Source organism: Saimiri boliviensis, chromosome 4, assembly GCF_048565385.1.
Source record: "Saimiri boliviensis isolate mSaiBol1 chromosome 4, mSaiBol1.pri, whole genome shotgun sequence".
Lineage (NCBI taxonomy): Eukaryota > Metazoa > Chordata > Mammalia > Primates > Cebidae > Saimiri > Saimiri boliviensis.
The window spans coordinates 88,564,752-88,590,018 of NC_133452.1; the positions used below are offsets into that span (position 1 = coordinate 88,564,752).

At 45.5% G+C, this 25,267-nt stretch overlaps 1 protein-coding gene and 1 pseudogene across 1 annotated transcript in view; one reads left to right on the forward strand and one right to left on the reverse strand.

The window, feature by feature from the left end:
* ZNF318 (zinc finger protein 318) overlaps window positions 1-19,415 on the reverse strand; it is a 34,957-nt gene extending 15,542 nt beyond the window's left edge. Inside the window, exons 1-5 of the mRNA XM_003923030.4 lie at window positions 18,643-19,415; window positions 14,185-14,333; window positions 6,819-7,458; window positions 4,327-5,808; window positions 2,065-2,164 (exon numbers count right to left, since the gene is read on the reverse strand). Of these exons, the coding sequence (XP_003923079.2) occupies window positions 2,065-2,164; window positions 4,327-5,808; window positions 6,819-7,458; window positions 14,185-14,333; window positions 18,643-19,044 (2,773 nt within the window). The 5' untranslated portion in view covers window positions 19,045-19,415. The remainder of the gene's footprint in view (window positions 1-2,064; window positions 2,165-4,326; window positions 5,809-6,818; window positions 7,459-14,184; window positions 14,334-18,642) is intronic.
* Window positions 11,409-12,289, forward strand: LOC120363241 (small ribosomal subunit protein uS5-like; annotated as a pseudogene).
* Window positions 19,416-25,267: the final 5,852 nt, after the last annotated feature.

Consider the following 25,267-nt stretch of genomic DNA (forward strand, 5'->3'; position numbering starts at 1 on the left):
ATCAAATGAAGAATCCATGAATTCATACTCATATAAATGAATAAACAAATGGGAGTGAAGGTTAAGAAGTTCCCTCTTATGATAGCCAAATAATAAAGGCTTCTACCGAAGTGAATGAGGAAACCTGAAAAATCCCTATTTGATAACCATCATAGCCCAGGCACAGTGAGTGGCTCATGCCTATAATCCTAGCACTTTGGGAGGCCAAGGAGCTCAGGAGTTTGAGACCAGCCTTGGCAACATGGCAAAACTTTGTCTCTACAAAGAAAAAAACAACATTAGCCAGGCGTAGTAGCTTGTGCCTATGGTCTCAGCTACTCAGAAGGATCACTTGAGCCAGTAAGCGGAGACTGCAGTGAGCTGAGATAGTGCCACTGCCACTGCACTTCAGCCTGGGTGACATTGTGAGACACTGTCTCAAAAAATAAAATATATATTTTTTAATTTTTTAAAATTATTATCACCATAACTGGCTCAGGCAAGACTCCTCAATGGATGCTAAAACTAGTGGGTGGAAGTTTGAGGAGTAACTAAATATTTACATAGTCTCAAAGTATCTCTTCTATAAGATACACATTAATTAAAATGGATAAAATAGTAACTTTATAGTGGAGAAATCTGGCAGATGCTACCTTAACCAATAATCAAAATAAACATCACCAGTAATGGTGACAAATCAACACCTGATACAAACTCAGTAACACTTCTGTGATATTTTTGCAAAAAATAAATAACCTGAATTTAATCATAAGGAAACAGACCAATCAAAGTTAAGGAATATTCTACAAAATATGTGACCTCTTCTTTTCCAGAATGCCAATGCCATGAAATACAAAGACTCACATTAAAGAAGACTACAAGAACATGACAACTGAATGTAATAAATAATCTTGCACTTTGTTTTGCTATAAAGGGCATTAATGGGACAATGAAATATGAGTAAGATTGGTAGACTGGGTAATATTATTGTATCACTGCTAATACCCTAATTTTTATAATTAAGGTTATGTACCTTCTTTGTTGTTAGGAAATACTTAAGTATTTAGAAGTAAAGGAACATCACATCTACAGTTACTTTTAAAAACTTAGAAAAGGCTGTTTCCGTTACTAACACCTGTAATATACACCCAGCACTTTGAGAGACCAAGAAAGGCAGATCGCTTGAGGCCAGGAGTTTGAGACCAGCCTGGACAAAACAGTGAAACCCCATCTCTACTAAAATTATAAAAATTAGCCAGGCATGGTGGTGCACACCTGTAATCCCAGCTACTTTGGAGGCTGAGGCTTGAGAATCACTTGAACCCAGGAGGCGAAGGTTGCAGTGAGGTGAGATTGCATCCCAGCCTGGGTGACAGGGTGAGACTGTCTCCAAAAAAAAAAAAAGTTCAGGAAAAATTACACACACACACACACACACACACACACACACACACACAGAGAGAGAGAGACAGAGAGAGAGAGAGAGAGACAGAGAGAGAGACAGAGAGAGAGAGAGAGAGAGAGAGATAGCGTGTGCACGAGAACCCAAGTGTAGTAAAATGTTAATAATCTGTCCGGGCATGGTGGCTCAAGCCTGTAATCCTAGCACTTTGGGAGAAGAAGGTGGGTGGATCTCCTGAGATCAGGAGTTCAAGATCAGCCTGGCCAACATGGCGAAACCCCGTCTCTACTAATAAGACAAAAAAAAATTAGCCAGGTGTGGTGGCCTGTAATCCCAGCTATTTGGAAGGCTGAGGCAGGAGAATCACTTGAACCCAGGGGACAGAGAATGCAGCAAGCCGAAATCATGCCACTTCACTCCAGCCTGGGAAAAAAGAGTGAAATTTCATCTCAAATCATCATCATCATCATCATCATCATCATCATCATCATCATCATCTGGGAGAAGAGTACCTGAGAATTCTTTGCATTATTATTGCAACTTTTTAACAAGTTTAATTACGTAAAAAAAATTTTTTTAATGAAGCTTCAGGTTACTGAACCTATCTGAGAGTACCAAACTTCCCCATTTGGGTCTCCTAAACAAGTTATTACAAAAAGGCAGTCATGCAAAGCAGCTGATACCTTGTTGTTTATGAAGCCGCTCTAACTCAGTCCTGAGATAGTACATCTTCTTCTGGCGGGCTTCCCGGTCATTCTTTAGTTTTTCCCTCTCCTCAATAACCTGCAAAACACAAAATGGTAAGAGAGTCTAGCATCCTCCGACATTCTCTTTCCTATTTCTCTTTTCCAGAAGTCTTCATGCTAGACGTTATCGGAATGTGAGGATCCAAATGCCTGCACACAGAGGCTCTGACCTTACAGTCAAAGTGATATTTCATTCTGATCTAAGTTCCAGAATAGAACTGTCCATCTTTTAAAAACTATGCTTTATAAACCTAGCTCTGACTTAAAGCCTACCAAATTTCTACCAAACTGAGTAAAGGGCTAGGTTTACAAAGGGAAAGTAAAGAGAAAGTGTATGATCTCTAAGCACTGTCTCTGATAAACTTACTGTATCGTTACCTCAGTCACTGCTTTCTTCCCACGGCCTGGGAACTCAATGAACCTTAATAATATAAAAACTAATTTTGGAGGCCAGGCACAGTGGCTCATGCATATGATTCCAGCACTCTGGGAGAGGCTGGCAGGGGAGGTTTTTAAATTGTTGCTTATTTTCATTTTTTGCAGGAAGCATCTAGGGCACTGACAAGTGTTAGACAGTGGTTCTGAGTTCCAAAGGGAACCATGGAGAAAGGAACTATATGTGTTATGGGTAAGGGACTGTATTAATTACATATTTCCTGTTATTTATTTTTACCACTCCTTGGAATGCAGGGATAACCAATAGGCAATGTGCCCAGAGTAGCATGTTATTTAAACCTCACAACATTTTCTCTATTTTACAGTCAGAAAACTGAGGTTGTACAAGATTAAGTAACATACTCAAAGTCACACAGTAACAGTAGATTTAAAATCCAGGTATATCTGCCCTAAAGCTCACGATCTTTCTACTACACTACTACCTAATGGAAAAAAGCAAATATGACTTGTCCATAATATGCGAGTATATAATAATGGCCCTATATGTATCCATAATAGACATGTGTATTATCAGTGCCCTGATTTAAGAGCTAGATTTATAAAGGGAAAGTAAAGAGAAAGTGAATGATCTCCAAACACTGTCTCTGAAGTTTTAAGTTTTGTCTATATTGAACCTATTCCCCTTTCCCAAAAGGCTTCAGTAAAACTAAAGACTGAAGTTCAGCATATTTAAGTCCAATAGAAACTTAAGTGTTTTTTGTCTTCCCAATAATTGGCTAAAATTTTTTTAACTGGAAAAAAATAAGACTGGCCCTCTAACTTTTTTTTTTCTTCAGGTCTTAACTTTTATGAGGAAACAAAATTATACAATTACATTTTTATATTTCTAAACAAAGTAAGCTGCTAGGTATCAAGTACTTTTACATTTAATAGTATGCATTAACTCTTCCACTCAAAATTCTTCTATTATGTATTTTTTATCTTGATGTAGTTTTCACCTACTGCTCTAAATTATCAGAATTATTCGTATTATTGTATCTTTAACCCAGTCACTGCTTTCTTCCCACACTGGGAACCCAATGAACCTTGAAATATAAAAACTGATTTTGGAGGCCAGGCACAGTGGCTCATGCGTTATCCCTGCACTCTGGGAGAGGCTGGCAGGGGAGAATAATTTGAGCCCAGGAGTTCAAGATCAGCCTGGGCAACATAGTGAGAAGACCCCATCTCTATAGAAAATATATCTATACATACACACATAAACATACATACTTTTTAAATTAAATAACATGTCAAAAATATGCTAATGTTACTCCTGGGTTCTAAGATAAACCAGAACAAGCAAAGTTTATTTCTTGGTTTGCTTCAATTATCAAGTGACAACTAGTTATTAGCTTTAACTCACATAATCACTACAGGGTAAGAATCCAGAATTCACTGCTTTACTGATTCTCCTTCACCAAAACCCAATTTTGGTTCCCCACTCCACCATGAAATCATATTGAAGACTTCAAGGCTCCCCGCTCCTATCTACAGTGTTTGAAGACCATTAATACGGATGGAATTAAACTTTAAAAAGTCTGGCAAATCACAATAGGACCTAAGGCCAGACTTTTGTTTAGTCCTGATGATAAAACATGTGCAAAAAAACAGAGGAACAATATACATTTCTTAGGGTGATGACAGCAGCCTCCATAGGACTTAAAGTGAAAGAGTCCTACAAATTTTCAGACCCCTCAGAAAGACACATACAAATTTATGGTAAAACAGAAAACTCAAAGCATGCCCAAAGCTAATATTCACCTTCTGCTTCTGGGAAGCACGGTTCTTCTCATCAGAGATCTTTTCTGGATTGTATCTTATAAGTGATGGGATGGACACCTGGACAGGAACTTGGGCCGTAGGAACTGAGCCTAGCACAGACTCTTCCTGCTTAGGCTTATTAGGAGTCACAGTGGGGATCACACGAAGATTGGGACGGCTACGAGTAGCTTGTTTGGTTATTGGCATTATCCTGTGTGGTTCAAGTACAGGGTGGTTTGATGGTTGAGAAGTGGGATACATGGGCCATCTTGAGGCTGCATATGCCATATAGTGCCTATAGGCATCAAAGGAGGCAGGGGGAATGGCAGGTCCCTGGTAGCTTGGAGGTATCCGAGCTGCAGCAAACTGAGAGGCCCTTGGCATGTGAAACTGAGATAAAGCAGCAGAGTGTGGAAGTCTAATTGGAGCAGACGGGGCTGATGGCAACATGCACCTGACTGCAACAGACGACTGAAACCCACTACCAACCACCTCTGGTCCTGAAATATGACCCATCGGATGGTCAGACTTTAGAAACGGGGGGCTGTTTTTTGTGAGCAGGTAAGGATCCACAGGAGAAGGTGGGTGCGGATGGGACACCTCTGGAGAGTGGGTATTGCTATGATGTGCCTCCCTGCTCTCTAGCCTGTGGGGATCTGAAGAATGTCGATCAGCTGAGAAGCAGTGGTCAACTGAGGAACAGCGATCAGTTGAGAAGCGGTGGTCAACTGAGGAAGAGCGGTCAGCTGAAAAGTATCGGTCAACTGAGGAACGGCGGTCAGCTGAGGAGCGTAATGATGGCTTCTTGCCATGAAGTCGTTCCTGGGTGCGCGCAGCCAATTGACTAATCTCCGCTACTCCAATATCCAGCCCTATTGTCTTGAGCAAGTCATGGATCTTCGCATATTCTGGATTGGTCTCTTCTAGTGATTCCAGCTTTACAGCTGGAGCTGAAGAAGGCAGGGAGCTTGCCTTCTGCCTCATAACTTCACTCTCAGAGCTCCCAAGGGGCTTTGGTAGGGCTTCTGCCTTTAAATCCTCTTCTTCATCCCCATAGAGAAATTTCTCTTCATCTTCAATGTCAGGAAAGCTACGTCGCCTTTTTTCCTGGCTACTAGTAGAATCAGCCAACATGCTCAGAATGCGGGAAAAACCACTGCCATCCTGGCTAGCTCTCTCATGGGGGAGCAGGAAGTCTGTGTGTCGCTCAGGTCCCTCGGCCTTTAAATCCAAATTATCCTTGTGGCATAGAAAACTTCCAAATTTTTCTCTGAGGGGACTGTTGTCTTTGGGAATCCCAGGGAGGGGACCCCATTGGTAGAGGTTGCCCTGAGGTTCCTTCAAGGCAGTCTCTACCATAGTCCCCTTGTTTTCAATCTCTGAGGCAAAAGCAGCAATAGCACCACTTAGTGGAAGAGACGGGTGCCCAGAGTAGAGAGGGTGATCCTGGCTGGAGCTGGTACTGCTGGAAAAACTCTCAAGCTGCAAAGACGAACACAACTGATTTAGTCTTATGCAGAATCTCAGAACAGTAGTAATTGACATAAATACGTAAATACATTGGTCTTCCTGAATTAACAGGTGAGATGTAAGTATGGACAAAAGGGAGGAAAGTATCCTTAGCCAGGTTCAAAATGTGAGTCCCCTTATCTCCAGATGTTTCTGCTGTTAAGGAGAAACAAGAAGTGAGGCTGACTGGATGGAATCCTCACCTTTATATATTTATTAAAAGGAATTTGAATTCAAAAGAATTTTAGAGATCCCCTAGCTTGTTTCCTTTTCTATGGATCCCCAAAAGTAAAGCAAAGGGGGAAAAAAAAAAAAGAGAGCCACTTTGGCTGAAGTGGGGATAGGAAATGCTGGACGTTAACTCATCAGCATTCCCTTGCTTGGGAACCTCTTCAGAAGCCTTTATCTCCTAAGAGGACAGCTAAAAACCAGTGGTCTTGCCACTAGTGATCTCACCATCCTTTCATAGGTGAGGTGAAAATATCAAGGTCCAGAATGGTGAGGTGACTTGTCTAAAAATCACAATAAGTTGGTGGCAGAGGTGGATCCAAAATAAGAATCACCTGATTTCTAGTCCAGTGTCCTACAACTCATACATCTTATTTTCTCTCTAAAGAGAAATGAGAAAATTGAGATCATACCTACTCCCCTTGCCCTTAACGCTTCATTTCCAAAAGACCCATATTCAAAGATTGCCACAGGAGAATACAATGCAAGGAAAAAAACTTATAGTAGGTACTGTCTCCAAAGTATCTATTTATTAATATAAAGCCTAATGTACAGCAATAAAACCCTCTACTGATGCATTAAAAGGCCTAGTGTTTCATAGGAAGAGTCCTAGGAGGGGTAACTCATAGGCATGACAATGTTGGTTCAGCATATATTATCAAGATACCATTTGGAACATAGCCCCCAGGAAAGTAAACAGGCTTTAAAATACTAGAGGGAGTAGCAAGAGATCCTGTAAGAAATGCAGCAGAGACCTGCACGGAAGGCTCCATCATGTCCACCTCAATTCGCTTCTTCAAAATGGACTTCTTGGGCATCACAGATACTTCCTCAGGCCGATGCAAAGAATATCCTGGCTCTGATGCTGTTAGGACACCTGACAATCCAGGGATGGAACAGCCAGTACCACCATCATCAACTCCAACCAGCTCCTGACTCAAGCTCCTACTTCGCTCCTCCTCTTCCTCTCGCTTTCGTCTGGCAAGATCCAGTTCTCGAAACTCAGGGTCGAGAAACCTAGGACTTGGGCTTCGTCTACGCTGTCGATAATTGCGAGTTCCTGATGTAAAACTTGGGTGATCCCCTCCCATGCTGTGTATCTTCTCTGTGTCATCATAACGTGGTCTTTTGGCCTCCCGGCTCCTTTCTTCAGATCGTATAGAGTAGCCTTTGAGTTTTTCTCGATTCCGTTCTGTTCCCCGCAACAGCTCATCATGACAACTGATATGGGGACTATAATCAGATCGATGCAGGAAAGTTTCTTTTGTTCGGTAGTCCTCATCAAGTTGTCCCAAGAAGGGACTGAGAGGCCCTTCTTCCTGGGAAATATATCGCTCAAGACCCCGAGAGCACTGGGAGCTTCTAGTGAAGACAGAATCATCAGTCAGATCATCCCTGAGGAAAGAGAGAAGCGTCAGTGCACATAGTAGACTTGGAAAGAGCAAGAGGAGACAAGGCTAAGAGACTGATACTTGTCAAGGGGGCTATAAAATACTTAGGGCAAAAGACTACAATCATGAAGTTCAAGAATATTTCCTCTCCCTTTCCCCAGGGGCACAAGCAGCTTTAGCCTCTAACCAAGAAGTAGTATTACCAATGTATCTAGACAGAGCTCTTGGATAATTTCTTCGACTAGACTTAGAACATGTAGAGTATCATGCAAGTTGCATTAACTCCACACAAGCTAAATTCTAGCTCTTTGTTACTGAAGGTGTGGTGTGGACCAAAGAGCATTAGCATTACCTAGGAACTTTTGAGAAATATAGCTTCTCAAGCTCCACCCCAAGCAGATCTGAACTAGAATCTGCATTTAACAAGATCTCCAGGTGATTTGTTTGTACTTTAAGTTTGGGAAACACCAGTCCAGATCAATGGGGGTTTTTTGTTTCTGTTTTTAAGACAGTCTTGCTCTGTCACCCAGGCTGGAGTGTAATGGGATGATCTAGGCTCACTGCAACCTTGCAACCTCTGCCTCCCAGGTTCAAGCGATTCTGTGCCTCAGCCTCCTGAGTAGCTGGGATTACAGGCATACACCACCACACCAAATTTTTTTTGTACTTTTTTAGTAGAGATGGAGTTTCACATGTTGGCCAGGCTGGTCTTGAACTCCTGACCTCATGTGATCCGCCCTCCTCCGCCTCCCAAAGTGCTAGGATTACAGGCATGAGCCACCGCACCAGGCTCAGATCAATGGTTTTAAAGCTGTGTTCCAGAGATTCTAAAGAGTGCTCAGTAGCTATCAAAAGAAAGGAGGTACTAGAAGAGCAGAACCAGCGGGGTTCTGGACCTTCTACCCCAGTTAAAGCATACTAATTCCAACTTTATGTCTGTATATTAAAGTTCTAATATTTCAATTGGAAAAAAGTTTCACTATAGGGTAACTTTTTAAAAAAACAACTGATTTATCTAATTAGCATAATTTTCTCCACAAGTTTGAGAAGATTCTCCAATGCTTTGCCTTGAACTGTACACTTTTTTTTTTTTTTTTTTTTTTTTTTTTTTTTTGAGACGGAGTTTCACTCTTGTTACCCAGGCTGGAGTGCAATGGCGCGATCTCGGCTCACCGCAACCTCCGCCTCCTGGGTTCAAGCAATTCTCCTGCCTCAGCCTCCTGAGTAGCTGGGACTACAGGCACGCGCCACCATGCCCAGCTAATTTTTTGTATTTTTAGTAGAGACGGGGTTTCACCATGTTGACCAGGATGGTCTCGATCTCTCGACCTCGTGATCCACCCGCCTCGGCCTCCCAAAGTGCTGGGATTACAGGCTTGAGCCACCGTGCCCGGCCGAACTGTACACTTTAAATGGGTGAATGATGGTATACAAATTACATCTCAATAAAGCTGTTAAAAAATATGAATATACATATATATATATATATATAGAGAGAGAGAGAGAGAGAGAGAGAGAGACAGAGTCTTGCTCTGTTGCCAGGCTGGAATGCAATGACGCAATCTCAGCTCACTGCAACTTCTACCTCCCGGGTTCAAGCGATTCTCCTGCCTCAGCCTCCCAAGTAACTGGGATTACAGGGGCACACCACCATGCCCAGCTTATTTTTGTATTTTTAGTAAAGACAGGGTTTCACAATGTTGGCCAGGATGTCTCAATCTCTTCACCTCATGATTCACCTGCCTCGGCCTCTCAAAGTGCTGAGATTACACATGTGAGCCACCGCACCCGGCCAAAAATGTATATATATTTTAAAAGGTCCTTCGGAGCCTAAATTCTCCATTCTTTTCTGTTGATGAGTCCCCAGAATGCTCCAAGAAGGCTGTTTGCTTCTATTCCCTAAAGTAAATTAGAGGGGGAAAAAAAATCCTATTCCTTCAATCTGTCAGAATAAGGAGAAGGAATTAAGAGAGAAGAATTTCATGGGGCTGGGCACAGTGGCTCACACCTGTAATCTCAGCACTTTGGGAGGCCAAGGCAGGAGGATTGTTTGAGCTCAGGAGTCTGAGACTAGCCCAGACAATACAGATAGATAGACCCACTCTCTAAAAATTTCCTTTTCAATTCACCAGGTGTGGCGATGTAGCCCATACAGTCCTAGCTACTCTGAAGCCTCAGCTGGGAGGACCACTTGAGCCCAGGAGTTTGAGGTTACAGTGAACTATGATCAATCACGCCACTGCACTCCAGGCTGGGTAACAGAGCGAGACATTGTCTCTTAAAAAGATAATACATTTTTTAAAGTAAATAGTTCCATGAATGGAACATTAAATGTGCAAATTACTTTGATGAACAGGAGACATAAGCCTCACATGAAGTCTTCAGAAGACAAGTGTTTCAGAATTTTTCACATTACCTGTTCATGTTCCCTTTTAAGAACAATTACAGTCCTACATACAGGGTTGCTAAGGTGAGCACAATAAAACCCACCTTGGCTATCATCCAAACCAGACATAAAAGATTCAATAAAGGAAGAGAAAGAATACTAGAGTATCAGAAAAAAAAATAAACATCTGGCCAGGCATGGTGGCTCATGCCTGCAATCTCATCACTTTGGGAGGCTGAGGCAGGAGGATCACTTGAGCTCAGAAGTTTGAGACCAGCCTGAGTAACATACTGAGAACCCTATCTCTGCAAAAATAAAAAAAAATTAGTTGAGCATCAGGTGGTGTGTGCCTGTATTCCTAGCTATTTGGGATGCTGAGGCAGGTGAATCTCTTGAATCCAGGAGTTAGAGGCTATACTAGGCTATGATTGTGCCACTGCACTCCAGCCTGGGTGACAGAGTGAGAACCTGTCTCTTAAAAATAAATTACAATAAATAAATAAATAAATAAATAAATAAAACTATATACACTTTCTTTCTTTCTTTCTCTTGAGACAGAGTCTTGCTCTGTGCAGTGGCACAAGCTGGGTTCACTGCAAACTCTGCCTCCCAGGTTCAAGCTTCTCCTGCCTCAGCCTCTGGAATAGCTGGGGCTACAGGCATGCACCACTACTGGGCAATTTTTGTATTTTTGGTAGAGACAGGGGCTCGCCATGCTGGTGTCGAACTCCTAACCTCGAGTAATCAGCACACCTCATTCTCCCAAAGTGCTGAGATTACAAATGTGAGCCAGGACACCAGGCCCAAAATCTACATATAAAGGATATAAATGGCCTGTATCACTCACTGGCTGAAGACTAGACTCACTGTCAGGAGACATCCTGAGTATCCAATGGTCCTGTGAACTGGTTTTAGTGGACAGTAATTATCCACACAAACCATACTGAACAAGAGGGAAAGAAGAGAAATGTGCAGGGGGCAATGGTTTTTTTAAATGGCCTTGTATCTCCATTCAGAACCTTAATCTCACTTTCTCTAAAGTAGGCCTATGTCTCTGAAACATGTGATTCTAGAAAGAAGACTGCTGCCCGAAACTCCCTAAGAGGAAAAATTTTAATTTTTGTAATTTAAAAATACAATTAGTTACCTGAAGCACACGTGTACAACAAAGTTTATACAAAGGAGACGTGACATTCTAGACCTAAGAAGAGGAACTGCTGAAGTTAACTCAAAACCTCAGCAAAGGAGAAATAATCATACTATGTACCACCTACCCAGACTACCTACTCAATCATTTTCCAAAACAGAAGCAGCCAGAAGGGCAAGGGCTATTGCCTCAATTAAGGGATACAGTCACATACCCTGAAGCCCTTTAGAAGCTTCAATGTTATATTACCTAAGACTGTTCCGCCTTGCTCCTTCTCCGAGAAACACCAAATGGTGGACCAATGCGGGTGGATGCGGAGGTCTCAGGAGCCCTGGGATGGGGAACCGCAGAGGCTTTGGCAGTGGCATCTGGGGCTGAGGTCATGGCCCTGGATGGGGGTGAGGCCAAGGATAAGGAGTGGATGCCCATCACCAAGATGGGCCACTTGGTCAAGGACACGAAGGTCAAGTCCTTGGAGAAGATCTATCTCTTCTCCCTGACCACCAAGGAATCTGAGATCACTGACTTTTTCCTGGGGGCCTTTCTCAAGGACGACATTTTGAAGATTATGCTGGTTCAAAAGCAGACCTGTATTGGCCAGCACACCAGGTTCAAGGCATTTGTTGCCATCGGAGACTACAATGGCCACATCAGTCTAGGTCAGGCATCCCCAAACTTTTTACACAGGGAGCCAGTTCACTGTCCCTCAGACCGTTGGAGGGCCACCACATACTGTGCTCCTCTCACTGACCACCAATGAAAGACGTGCCCCTTCCTGAAGTGCAGCGGGAGGCCGAATAAATGGCCTCAGGGGGCCGCATGCGGCCCGTGGGCCGTAGTTTGGGGACGCCTGGTCTAGGTGTTAAGTGTACCAAGGAGGTGGCCACTGCTATCCACAGGGCCATGATCCTGGCCAAACTCTCCACCAGAGGAACAAGATCCGTAAGCCCCACACCATCCCTTGCAAGGTGAAAGGCCGCTGTGGCTCGGGCCTGGTACACCTCATCCCTGTACCCAGGGGCACTGGCTTCATCTCGGCCTCTGTGCCCAAGAAGCTGCTCATAATGGCTGGTATCGATGACTGTTACACCTCAGCCACAGGCTGCACTGCCACCCTGGGCAACTTCGCCAAGGCCATCTTTGATGCCATCTGTAAGACCTACAGCTACTTGACCCCTGAACTCTGGAAGGAGACTGGATTCACCAAGTCTCCCTATCAGAAATTCACTGACCACCTCGTCAAAACCCACACCAAAGTCTCTGTGCAGAGGATCCCAGGTTCCAACTGTGGCTACAACATAGGGTTTTTATACAAGAAAAATAAAGTGAATTAAGCCTGAAAAAAAAAAAGACTGTTCTGCCTTGCTTCACTGCATCCACAGCCAATGGAACTTTGAAGTATTACCAATGGCAAAACTGGTCCTCAGACTTCCTGCCCAGCTATTCCTCAGGTACCTGGCTATGCTCTGTACAACAATGCAAGGGACAGTCTCAGTTTAAAACAACATTACATTAATTTATTGCTACCACTAATCATTTGTCAAAACTCCCAGTGTGTTGGGCAAAGACCCTAACAGTCATGGTCTCAGTTCTGAGAAAGTCCTTTCTTGAACTTCCATCCATACTTTGACTTTTGTGAGGTGAAAAACACCTAATGTGATTATTTACATCCTATATATAGTTAAGTTCCTAGTAGCTGAGGTCTATATCCAACTCTCTGGAGTGTATCTACCCTTCCTCAGCACTTAATAGTTGTAAATTAATAACTAAACAAACAAGCCGGGCGCGGTGGCTCAAGCCTGTAATCCCAGCACTTTGGGAGGCTGAGGCGGGTGGATCACGAGGTCAAGAGATCGAGACCATCTCGATCAACATGGTGAAACCCCGCCTCTACTAAAAATACAAAAAATTAGCTGGGCATGGTGGCGCATGCCTGTAATCCCAGCTACTCAGGAGGCTGAGGCAGGAGAGTTGCCTGAACCCAGGAGGCGGAGGCTGCGGTGAGCCGAGATCGCGCCATTGCACTCCAGCCTGGGTAACAAGAGCGAAACTCCGTATCAAAAAATAAAAATAAAAAAAAAAATAACTAAACAAACTTTTTTTTGAAATGGAGTTTCACTCTTGTTGCCCAGGGTGGAGTGCAATGGCGTGATCTTGGCTCACTGCAACCTCTGCCTCCTAGGTTCAAGTGATTCTCCTGCCTCAGCCTCCCAAGTAGCTGGATTACAGGCACGCGCCACCACACCTGGCTAATTTTGTTTGTGTATTTAGAAGAGGCGGGGTTTCATCATGTTTGCCAGGCTGGTCTTGAATTCCTGACCTCAGGTAATCCGCTCAAAGTGCTGGGATTATAGGCATGAGACACCGTGCCTGGCCTTAAACATTTTTGAAGGTTTCTAACTTTCTATTAATGCTTTATGTACTTCATATACACAAATACATTAGACATGAACTTATCTAAACCATTTCTGAATCTACGTTTCAGCCTGGATAAGCTAAAATATAACACCATTTTAAAAAGACTTCCCATTTTTTCCAGAACTTTCCTTTGCAGAAGGGACCCCTCATAGCTCCAGTGTTTTAGAATTTATACCATCTCAACTGTTCTTGACTTGTGGAACTCTGATTATGTCCCCTCAGCCTTTTCTTTCTAGTCAGACTAGCATGACCTTTTTAAAGTCTTTTTTTCTATACAATTCATTCAGCAACAGTCTACACATCACTATACTCTTCCCACTTAGAAAGTCTGTTCCAATGGACTGGGTGCTGTGGCTCATGCCTGTAATCCCAGCACTTTGGGAGGCCAAGACAGGTGGATCATGAGGTCAGGAGATTGAGACCATCCTGGCCAACATGGTGAAACCCTGTCTCTACTAAATAAAAAATAAATTAGCCGGGCGTGGTGACACGCACCTGTAGTCCCAGCTACTCAGGAGGCTGAGGCAGGAGAATCACTTGAACTCAGGCAGCAGAGGTGGCAGTATAACAAGATCATGCCACTGCACTCCAGGTGGGTGACAGAGCAAGACTCCATCTCAAAAAAAAAAAAAAGTCTGTTCCAATGTTATATTTTATATTGGACACATGGCATATTAAGTAACTTCAGAGCTGGTACCATCCTTTCAAATATTCAGAAAAAAGCAACATTTCTGCCTTCAAGTACTAGTATAGTATGCCCTGCCTTAGGTGATGCCTACCTGTCCATGTCTTCCAGATTATCCACTGGTGACCCCAGCCGATCACTAAGCCGTCGTCGTTCTGGTGTGCTAACACAGAAGTGGTCATTGCCAACAGTGATCCTTAAGCTCTGTTCCAAAGAGTCAGAACGCAGACCAGGAGATCGTCTCTACAAAAGCAAAAGATAATATAGTTAGTCAATAGGGTCAAGACATTCCTACATCCAAAAACATTCTCCTCCCTACTCACAAAGCTAGCCAGGCATGGTGGCTCATGCCTGTAAATCCAACACTTTAGGAGGCTGAGGTGTATAGGCCCAGGCAAGAATGTGAGACCAGTCTGTGCAACACAGACTCCATCTCTATAAAAAGTTTAAAATTAGCCAGGTGTGGGGTGCATGCTGCACTGTGGTTCCAACTACTCGGGTGGCTGAGGTGGGAGGATAGCTTAAGCTTGGAAAGTCAGGGCTGCAGTGAGCCATGATTGTACCCCTGCACTCCAGCCTGCGCGATGAGCAACTTTGTCTCAAAAACAAAAACAAAAAGCAATCTTGCAAAGCTGGGGTTCAACAAGGTAATAAATGGTTATGGTAAGACACTATTCCAAAATGTTGGGTATAGCCCCAACCCTGTTCGTGGGTGCCCTTAGTCCTGGTGGTGATGAAGGATTGAGAAAAGGATATAAAGACAAAGACACATGAGTAGAATTTTACAGCATAGGTCCAGGGTACCAACACAAGCCCCACCAAGTTCTGGTTTCCACAGGCTTTTATTAGGTGCATATACTTGTTAATTGAGAGGTGGGGGAAGAGGGAGGGGTGATCAGGGGAGGCCTTGAAACTACTGGGTGACGCCTCTAGACTAACGTGGGCAAGAAAGCCAAGGGGAGAGGTGTGGTCTGCACTATTCAGTAGCAGCTGTGACTCTTATGCAAACCTAGAACACTGAATTCTACCACCAGTTGCTACCAAGGTGCATTTTATCTTCTGAGCCTTGAGGACACAGAGCAATCAAAATTACTCCCTATTCTGAGAACCCAGGCAGAGCCTGCGGCTTTCTGGTAATCTCTGTCCTGCAAGGCTTTTCTTCCTTGCAACCCTCCAGATCTTGTAAGCAGAGGTCACCTCCCTTCTCAGAGATCTTGTACAAGTCCTCTTTACAAGACCCTCATGCCACCTTCATGTTGAGAAGGCATTCATAGGACCAAAGCAGTATTTCCTGCTCTGTAACCACCCCACGGGCTTCCAAGGTTTTACAGCGCTCTCAGATGGTCTTTACCTTAGGCTTCCTGTTGCCACCTGATTTCTATTTTACTGCACCAATATTTGATATAGCTTAGTTCGGGGTATAAACTTCAGTGTACAATAAGCAAAGCAAGCTTATAATTATTTGACTAGAAATAACAAAGGTCTGCCCCTGACCATCTTGACCCACACAAAAACAAAGCATTTTTTTTAAATTATCATTTTCTCGGGCCGGGCGCGGTGGCCCAAGCCTGTAATCCCAGCACTTCGGGAGGCCGAGGCAGGTGGATCACGAGGTCAAAAGATCAAGACCATCCTGGTCAACATGGTGAAACCCTGTCTTTACTAGAAATACAAAACATTAGCTGGGCATGGTGGCGCGTGCCTGTAATCCCAGCTACTCAGGAGGCTGAGGCAGAATTGCCTGAACCCAGGAGGAGGAGGTTGCGGTGAGCCTAGATCGCGCCATTGCAATCCAGCCTGGGTAACAAGAGCAAAACTCCGTCTCCAAAAAAAAAAAAAAATTATCATTTTCTCTAACTCTCCTAAACAGTGACCTCTTATTCTTACTGGGCATGGGAAAAGAGAGGTCAAAGTCCCTGCTCTCAGAACCTACACATTTCTAGCGAGGGAGGTAAGCCAAAAACAAGTTAAAAAAAAAAAAAAAGTACTTCTAATAAGTGCTATAAAGTCATTAAACATGATATCATAAAAGGAGTTACTTCAGATAGAATGGTTAGAAAAGGCTTTTTTCAGGTGATAACCTGAGGCCTGAATGATGTTAGCCTTGCAAAGAACAGGCAGAAGGATGTTCCAGGCAAAGGAAAGAATCACCTCAGTATTGAGCTTGGTATGTTTTAAATAACAGAAAAGCGGCCAGTGTGGCTGCAAGCAAAGTGACAGAAGAGGAAAAGATAGGGAGAAACCACAGTTGGGAAATTTGGGTTTTATTCTTAGTGCAATTAACAGCTACAGGAGGGTTTTACACAGGATAGTGATCATCCGACTACATTTTTCCTCCAGATGCTTGCACAGCACACCCTCGACTCCTTCAGATCTTTATTCAAAAATCACCTTTCCAGGAGGCTGATGACTCTATCAAAAATTTTAACTCCCCAGGCCAGGCACAGTAGCTCATGCCTGTAATCCTAGCATTTTGGGAAGCTGATGAGGGAGAATCACTTGAAGTCAGCAGTTTGAGACCAGCCTGGGCAACATAGTGAAATCCCTCCCCACACCAAAAATTAAGAAATAAAATAAAATCAGCTAGAATGCTGGTACACGCCTGTAGTCCCAACTACTCCTGAGGCTGAGGTGGGAGGATAGCTTGAGTTTGGGAGTTTGAGGCTGCAGTAAGCTATGTTCACACCACTACACTCCGGTCTCGGTGACAGAGCAAGACTCTATAGAACACACACACACAGTAACTCCCTTCTCTACTTTTAGTTCTTCTTAGTCCTTCTTAGTACTTAATTACGTTTAACATATCATGGCATTCATTTCTAACTTTGTATTATCAAACTCTCCCAGCTAGAATATTAACTCTCTATAAGGATAGGAGTTTTTGTCTGGTTTGTACTTTGTTGTATCCCCAGGGTAGTCCAGAACAGTGCCTAATACAAAGTAGATGCTTAATAAATAGATGTCAAATGTATACAGTGAGGGCTTAAAAATCATGTTGATTTCTGTGTGCAGAATAAACTGGAAGGTAGCAAGAGTGGAGTGCAAAGGAGCCAAATGCAATAATCCAGGAAAGAGATAATAGGGCTTAGACCACAGTGATGGCAGAAAGGCAGTTTTGGGGACATATTCCAGAGATAAAGCTAACAGGTTAGACAAATGAGGTAATCTAACAAATTAGATGTGGGGAGACGGGAAATAATGACTGTTTCTGATGTTAGCATGGATGATGCTATTTACTAAAACAGAAAAGACCGGAGCAAATAAATTGTGCATTGTAAAAGAAAAGAAGGTTGTGGAAACAAGCATTCTGTTTTTGTTTCCTCTGTAGTGACTGTCACCCACCCTGGAACTGCTCAACTGAAAATCGTAACACAGTGACAAACAATTCACCCATGACCAAAGTACTCACAGTACTTAGATACATGTTAGAGAGACATTCAAAAAATTAGAACTTTGTTACTAAATTTTAAAAAAGAGGCCAGGCATGGTGGTGGGCGCCTGTAGTCCCAGCTACTTGGGAGGCTGAGGCAGAAGTGCTTGAACCCAGAAGGCGGAGGTTACAGTGAGCCGAGATCACGCCACTGCACTCCAGCCTTGGCGACAGAGTGAGACCTTGTCTCAATTAAAAAAAAAAAAAAAAGATGAACTAAAAATAAAACAAATCTCTAAACACCACCCTCTATCTAGAGGATCTCTTGGAGTGGTGGTTATGGGTAAAGGTCAGTATTATTTCTAAAACTAAACTTAATCTCATGCTCTGTTCCTCTAGCAGTGAAATACAGCAGTTAAAATCATGGGTTTGGAGAACCAGGCAGCTCTGAGTTCAATCACAGCTCTATCACCCAGCCGTGTCCCCTTGGTCGAGTTACCTGAACCTCTCTGGGTTGGCTCCTCGGCCGTACAAGGGGTATTAATTGCCTCACTTCGAAGAGTTTTGAGGGTTTAAAGAATATGTAAAGTGAAAGGCTAGGCATAATTTCTGCCACAGAACTCGGTAAGAAGTAGTGGCTATGACAATGACCGTGGTTCTGCACATTTATTCCGGAGAAGCAGCTCCAGTTCATTTAAGCTAGCAGTTTACACTCTACACGTCTAGCCTGATCGGGTTCAAGCGTCCCTAACTCGCCCCCAAAAAACGAACATTTCGGCTTTTTCCCCTAAGATCCAGCTGGGGCAGCTCAGGTGAAAGGGAGTGAAAACGACGGAACCCCGAGGACACGTCAACGCTCCAAAAAGTACGAAGGCACACGGTTTGGGCGAAATGCCCCTAGCCTTGGCAAACTTTCCACACCTCACCCGGAGCGAGAGGAACAGCTATTCCTAAGGAATGGGGCGCGCACTCCCGACCGGGCGCCCGTGCGCTCCCGAGTCCGTTATTGTGTCAACGCTCCCGGGTCTGACAGAAGCCTGCAGGCTCGTCACCCCCGAGGGAGTTGGCCGGAGGCTCCGCGCTGAGGACCCCGGCCTGGAGGCCCTGGGCGTTCCTGGAAACGGGAATTCCGGGCGAGGGAGCTGGGGGACGGAGGGAGTCCTGGACGAGGGGTGGGATTACCCGGCTGCCGCTGTCGCCTGCATGGTCTCCGCGGCCGTCCCGGGCATAGTCGGCGCGGGACTCCCCTCGGCTGCTGCCTCTGAAGCCTGCCGGGCCCGGCGGGAAGAGTCGTCGGCCCCGCGGTGGCGACGGGGAGCCGCGACGGGCTCGAGGAGGAGACGGGGAGACGCGACGACCCCGCGGCGGGGACGGCGAAGCGCGGCGGCCGCGGTGCCCTGAGGGCGAGCGGGGTCGGCGAGCCGGGGTCCGCGACGAGGAGGAGCCGGAGGGCGGAGGCGGCGGTGAGCTGCGGCGAGCCGGGCCTGAGGACGAGCCGGAGCTGCGGCCGCTGCGCGGGCCGCCCCCGCCGTCGTCTTTAGGCCGGTGGGAAGAGACGGAGGAGCGGGCGCTGCTGCGGTACATGGTTCTCGCAGCGGCCGCCACGGCGACAGCTCGGACCCAGGGGCGCCCTAGATGCAGGCCCAGAGCGCGCCGCCGCAGCTGCCGCCGCCGCCACCTCGACCGCTGCGCGCCGCCCCAGCAGCTGGAGCAGCCCCCTCCCCTCGGCCCCGCGTCGTCCCGGGGGCCCGGCCGAGCGCGCCCGCGCGGCCGGCGGTTGGAGAGCGCGAGCACGCGTCCGACACACCCCCCCCCCGCCTCCGGGGTTCCCCGTTCCTCCACTCAGGGAGCGGCCGCAGGAACCAAGAAAAGTGGGGAGGAGCACAGACAACGGTACGAGGCTGGGCGAGAGGAGGGGAAGCGAAGCGCGCGCCCTGAGCTCGGCACGCCCCGCCCCCGACCCCGCAAGATGGCGGCCGCTGAGCCACCCACTTCCCCTCCCCCGGCGACCACGTGACCCCGGGGCCTCCGCGCGGGGTGGGCGGGGCGGAAGGGAGGAATTTGCAGCCTGGTTTTCCCCGGATGCTCCAGGCCTCGGGACTTGGCGGTTTGGAAACGTGGGGGAGATCTTCGCTCTTTCCTGTCGCCTCTTAAACTTCGTAATTTAGGAATGGACGCGAAATGGTTGTAAACCATTCGTGAGAATATAAACAGGCCTGAAAACATTAGCTTGTCCGAGTACGGACCTCGGCAAGAGCTCCTGCGGAAGCAGTACGACTCACATCAGTTTACTTTCCAGTTTGCCTAATTTCTGGAGGTTGAAATTCAGGATAGGAGAGTGCGAGATGGAGGTGGTGGACAAGAATCAAACCCCAAATAGACATCAGGAAGTTTTCGAGCTGTTTTCTGACTAGTACTTGTGGTCATGGTGGAGGTACCTCACTACCAGGGCCCCACATCATGACAGACTGGAGGCCTGGCGAGTTTTTTGTGGAAGATTCAGGCATGCCTTCTCCACCTGCCCAAGTCCAGAATTTTCCTATATGTCATTCTCAGATCTCTTGCATCCTAAATACAAAAGTGGGCCAGGTGCGAAGGGTCACACCTGTAATCCCAGCATTTGGGGAGGCCGAGGCAGGAGGATTGTTTGAGCCTCGGAGTTCAAGACCAGCCTGGGCAACGTCAAAGGACCCCCATTTCTAAAAAAAAAAAAAAAGAAAGAATTGCCAGGTGTGGTGGCACATGCCTGTACCCCAGCTACTCGGGAGATTGAGGCTGCAGTGAGCTATGATCATGCCACTGCACTCCAGCCTGGGTGACAGTGACACCCTGTCTCAAAAAATACATCTATGTGTATACCCATTTCCATGCTTTTTTAAATGGCATATACTCAGTAAAAATGTTTGAAATTTTTACTAGTTGACTTTTCTTTCACCCAGCTTCATGTTTTATGTAATTTATATAAAATAAGACACCAATAACTTAATGAAAAAAATAATAATCTGCCTGAGGTGTATGCCCTGTCTTTATTAGCACATATATGGATTTTGATTGCCTATACTTTTGGTGGGCAAATGTAAAGAAAACGCAAATCAGTGTGTATAGATACTTGGAGTCAATAAATTTTAAATCATGTTTGTTATATTCTGTATCAACTTTTCTCCCCAATCTGTTTTTAATACTGAGTGTTTTTATCAAAGGAGCTGGGGGGGTTTCAAGACAGGGAGAGGAGACATGGTGTATAATCAGAAAACTCTTCTGCTTCCCCTTCACACTTGCTCTATGCATAGTTCTGTGTGCTGCATGAAATCTCTTGCAGATCCTTTCACCTTTCAAGTGTTTTTTAGTCACGCGAGTAGTCATATTGCAGAAGTGAAAACATCTAGTACAGAATAACAAAACTGTAAACTTTATTCAGGCTAAAGGTTCTCCCCTACCCTTGCTCTTACTTGTTTCAGACTTGAAGCTTGCTGTATTAAAGGTGGTATGGTAGGCTTCTCCACATTCCTAACTTTGCTCTTCAAAGTTTGCTCCTCCTGTCCCACTGGCTAGCTGCTATTCCTGACCCCCCTCCTCCCAGGAGGAGAAGAGATTGGAGGGAAAGAACACAGACTTTCCTGGTTAGTGCAGGATGCTGTAATCTTCCAAAATTGGTTCCCTATGGACATGGAGGAATCACATGTGTTGGCCTTCTCTCTTATACACCTTTGTGGGCTTTTTTAGAACTCTCTTGCTGGGAGCTAGGCAGTGGTCCTCCTCTGGTTCACTATCTACGACTCCCCTCCCCCAAGTATTTGGCCTTCTGGAGGATGCTTACCTCATATAAAACTCACTCCCCTGTGGCGGAGGGTCCTTTTCCTCTCTGGTTATCTCTCATGGGAAAGATCCTTTTTTTTTTTTTTTTTTTTTTTTTTTTTGGAGATGGAGTTTCACTCTTGTTACCCAGGCTGGAGTGCAATGGCGCAATCTCGGCTCACCGCAACCTCCGCCTCCTGGGTTCAGGCAATTCTCCTGCCTCAGCCTCCTGAATAGCTGGGATTACAGGCACGCGCCACCATGTCCAGCTAATTTTTTTGTATTTTTAGTAGAGACGGGGTTTCACCATGTTGACCAGGATGGTCTCGATTTCTTGACCTCGTGATCCACCCACCTCGGCCTCCCAAAGTGCTGGGATTTCAGGCTTGAGCCACCACGCCCGGCCTAGGATCCCTTTTAGATGACTCCACATTGGTTAGCTTGTAGGTCCGCTTGGCTCACAGGATAACTCATGCCTTTGCCCCAGTGTCAAGGGCAGTGCAGCTCACTCCCATGGCACCCACCTTATTCACCATCCCAGCAGTTAGCTAGCATCTTGCTTTCGGACTTCCCCCAGGTAGGGGTTAAGACACCATCCCTGTGGATCTCCAAACCCCAGGAGACACAAGCCAAACATGCTAAGAGGTTCTAGTGGAAGCCTTTATCTTACTTGGCTTCAAGCAAGGGGAGAAACCCCTCTCCCTCCCTAGAGTGACAAGAGAGGAAATACAGAGCCCACAGGTAAGTCTTCATCACAATCCTCTTTCTCTTATATAGACTGAATGTGGATGATTAGTAATGCTGGCAGACTAGTTCATATTCTATCATCACCCTTTAAGATGGGGGAATGGGAGTGCCTGGCACCTGTTGTATTGCCTTCTGCTTTTGAGACCTTTGCTAAAACTCCAGAGACAATAGGAAGAACCCAGTTAACATACTGTCACTATTGTCTGTCATCAAGAAATTTTTATGAGACTCTCATGAAAATGATGAGATGTGTAAAGGCCTTCACATACACACACACGCGCACACACACACACACACACACACACACCACCCCATAGTAGACGTATGGCAATGACATGTAAAACCTTAAAAGAGAAAAGGAGACCTAGGATTTATGCTATGGACTGAATTGTGTCTCCCAACCCCCTGCCCCCGCCCACTACAAATTATTTGTGAAAGTCCTAACCCCTGATGTGATGCTGTATTTGCAGAAGAGTCCCTTGAGAGGTAATTAGGGTTAGATGAGGTCATAAGGGTAGGGCCCCATGATAGTATTAGTATCCTTATAAAGAGAGGAGGAGACACCCATGCCCCTTCTCTGCTATGCAAGCACACAGTGAGAAGGCAGGAAGAGAGCCTGCCTTCTTTCTCTTCCATAAACCAGGAAGAGAGCACTCAACAGGAACTAAATCGGCTGGCACCTTGATCTTGGACATTCCAGCCTTTAGAACTGTGAGAAATAAGCACCTGTTGTTGAAGCCACCCAGCTTATGGTATTTTGTTACAGCAGCTCAAGACAACGAATACACTCTGAAATGAGATAACCACCTCCCTGTGGACCTCATGGGCTTTTAGATGAGTCTAGAAGCAAGGGCAGCAGTTAGAGATTTGGCTCCTATGAGATAATGAAGATGTAAGTGCCTCTCAGGAAGTAGAGGACCTGAGTCAGATTTTCAGCTTAAAGCCAAGTCCCTACTGCCGGGCGCGGTGGCTCAAGCCTGTAATCCCAGCACTTTGGGAGGCCGAGGCGGGTGGGTCACGAGGTCAAGAGATCGAGACCATCCTGGTCAACATGGTGAAACCCCATCTCTACTAAAAATACAAAAAATTAGCTGGGCATTGTGGCGTGTGCCTATAATCCCAGCTACTCAGGAGGCTGAGGCAGGAGAATTGCCTGAACCCAGGAGGCGGAGGTTGCAGTGAGCCGAGATCGCGCCATTGCACTCCAGCCTGGGTAACAAGAGCGAAACTCTGTCTCAAAAAAAAAAAAAAGCCAAGTCCCTACATGCAAGCTGAGCAAAATGACTGCCAACCTTCTGCCTGGGGGTACAGTTTCATGGGAATGCGCCATGTGGGTGGGAAGATAAAAACGTTGACCATCTTTAAACAAGAACTGAACCTAGGCACTCCCTGCTCAGTGACTGGAATGGTAACATCCTAATATTAGCAATATTACCTTTACACCAATACTAATCAATTAGAAATTATGATTCTGAGACTGGGCGCAGTAGCTTACACCTTTTAATACCAGCACTCTGGGAGGCTGAGGTAGGCAGATCACTTGAGGTTGGGAGTTCGAGACCAGCCTACCCAACATGGCGAAACCCTATCTCTACTAAAAATACAAAAATTAGCCAGGCATGGAGGCAGGCGCCTGTAATCCCAGCTACTTGGGAGGCTAAGGCAGGAGAATTGCTTGAAACTGGGAGACAGAGTTTGCAGTGAGCCAAGATCATGTTACTACACTCCAGCCTGGGTGATAGAGGGACACTTTGTCTCAAAAAAAAAACAAAAAAAGAAAATATGATTCTGGCCAGGTGTGGTGGCTCACGCCTGTAATCCCAACACTGTGGGAGGCCAAGGCAGGTGGATCACCTGAGGTCAGGAGTTTGAGACCAGCCTGGCCAACATAGTGAAACTCTGTCTCTACTAAAAATACAAAAATTAGCTGGGCATGGTGGTATACGCCTGTAATCCCAGTTACTCAGGAGGCTGAGGCAGGAGAATCGCTTGAACCCAGGAGGTAGAGGTTGCAGTGAGTTGAGATCATGCCACTCCAGCCTGGGTGACAGAGTGAGACTCCATTTCAGAAAAAGAAAATATGATTTTTCTGCTGGACACCATGGCATGTACCTGTAATCCCAGCTACTCAGGAGACTAAAGCAGGAGTTTTCACCTGAGCCCAGGAGCCCAAGGTTAGCCTGGACAACGAAGCAAGACCCCTGTCTCTGGAAAAGAAAAAAGGAGACAATATGAGTTCTGTTAAACATGGTGTATTCAATAATGTATGTATCACTATTCCGTCTATAACCTCCACTAATATGACAGTAAAGAGTTTTGTCTTTTTTTTTTTTTTTTTTTTTTGAGACGGAGTTTCGCTATTGTTACCCAGGCTGGAGTGCAATGGCGCGATCTCGGCTCACCGCAACCTCCGCCTCCTGGGCTCAGGCAATTCTCCTGCCTCAGCCTCCTGAGTAGCTGGGATTACAGGCACGTGCCACCATGCCCAGCTAATTTTTTGTATCTTTAGTAGAGATGGGGTTTCACCATGTTGACCGGGATGGTCTCGATCTCTCGACCTCGTGATCCACCCGCCTCAGCCTCCCAAAGTGCTGGGATTACAGGCTTGAGCCACCGCGCCCGGCTGAGTTTTGTCTTTTTTAAGGTATAATCTCATATGTGCCATCAGGAAGTGTAAGGGTGATAATTCCCCATGGGATGGAATTTTGATCAATGAGAGCAGGAGCCAATGAATAATTTTTCCCTACTTCTTCCCCTATCTTATCCCAGGATGGTTTTGAGATAAAGTTTGTTTATTGCAAACACAGTCCCCAGATTGAACAGTCAGTTTAATTTAGTGATGTCCAGGTTGATGAAAGATGCCTGTGTTGGCTGTAGTTCCTTCCCTGCTTCATTCTCCTTGTCCCTCGCACCTGCTTCAAAGACTCCCTAGTAGTAAAATCAGGCTCTAGTTTCTGGGGAACCCAGACTTAACACAACTATTAAAAAGATCAATATATTGGACTTCATTAAAATTAAGAATGGCCAGGCATGGTGGCTCATGCCTGGTAATCCTAGCACTTTGGGAGGCTGAAGGAGGTCAGGAGTTTGCGAGCAGCTTGGCCAACATAGCAAAACCCCATCTCTACTAAAAATACGAAAATTAAGCTGGGCGTGGTGGCTCACGCTTGTAATCCAAACACTTTGGAGGCCAAGGTGGGTGGATCACATGAGTTCGGGAGTTCAAGACCAGCCTGACCAACATGGTGAAATCCCGTCTTTAAAA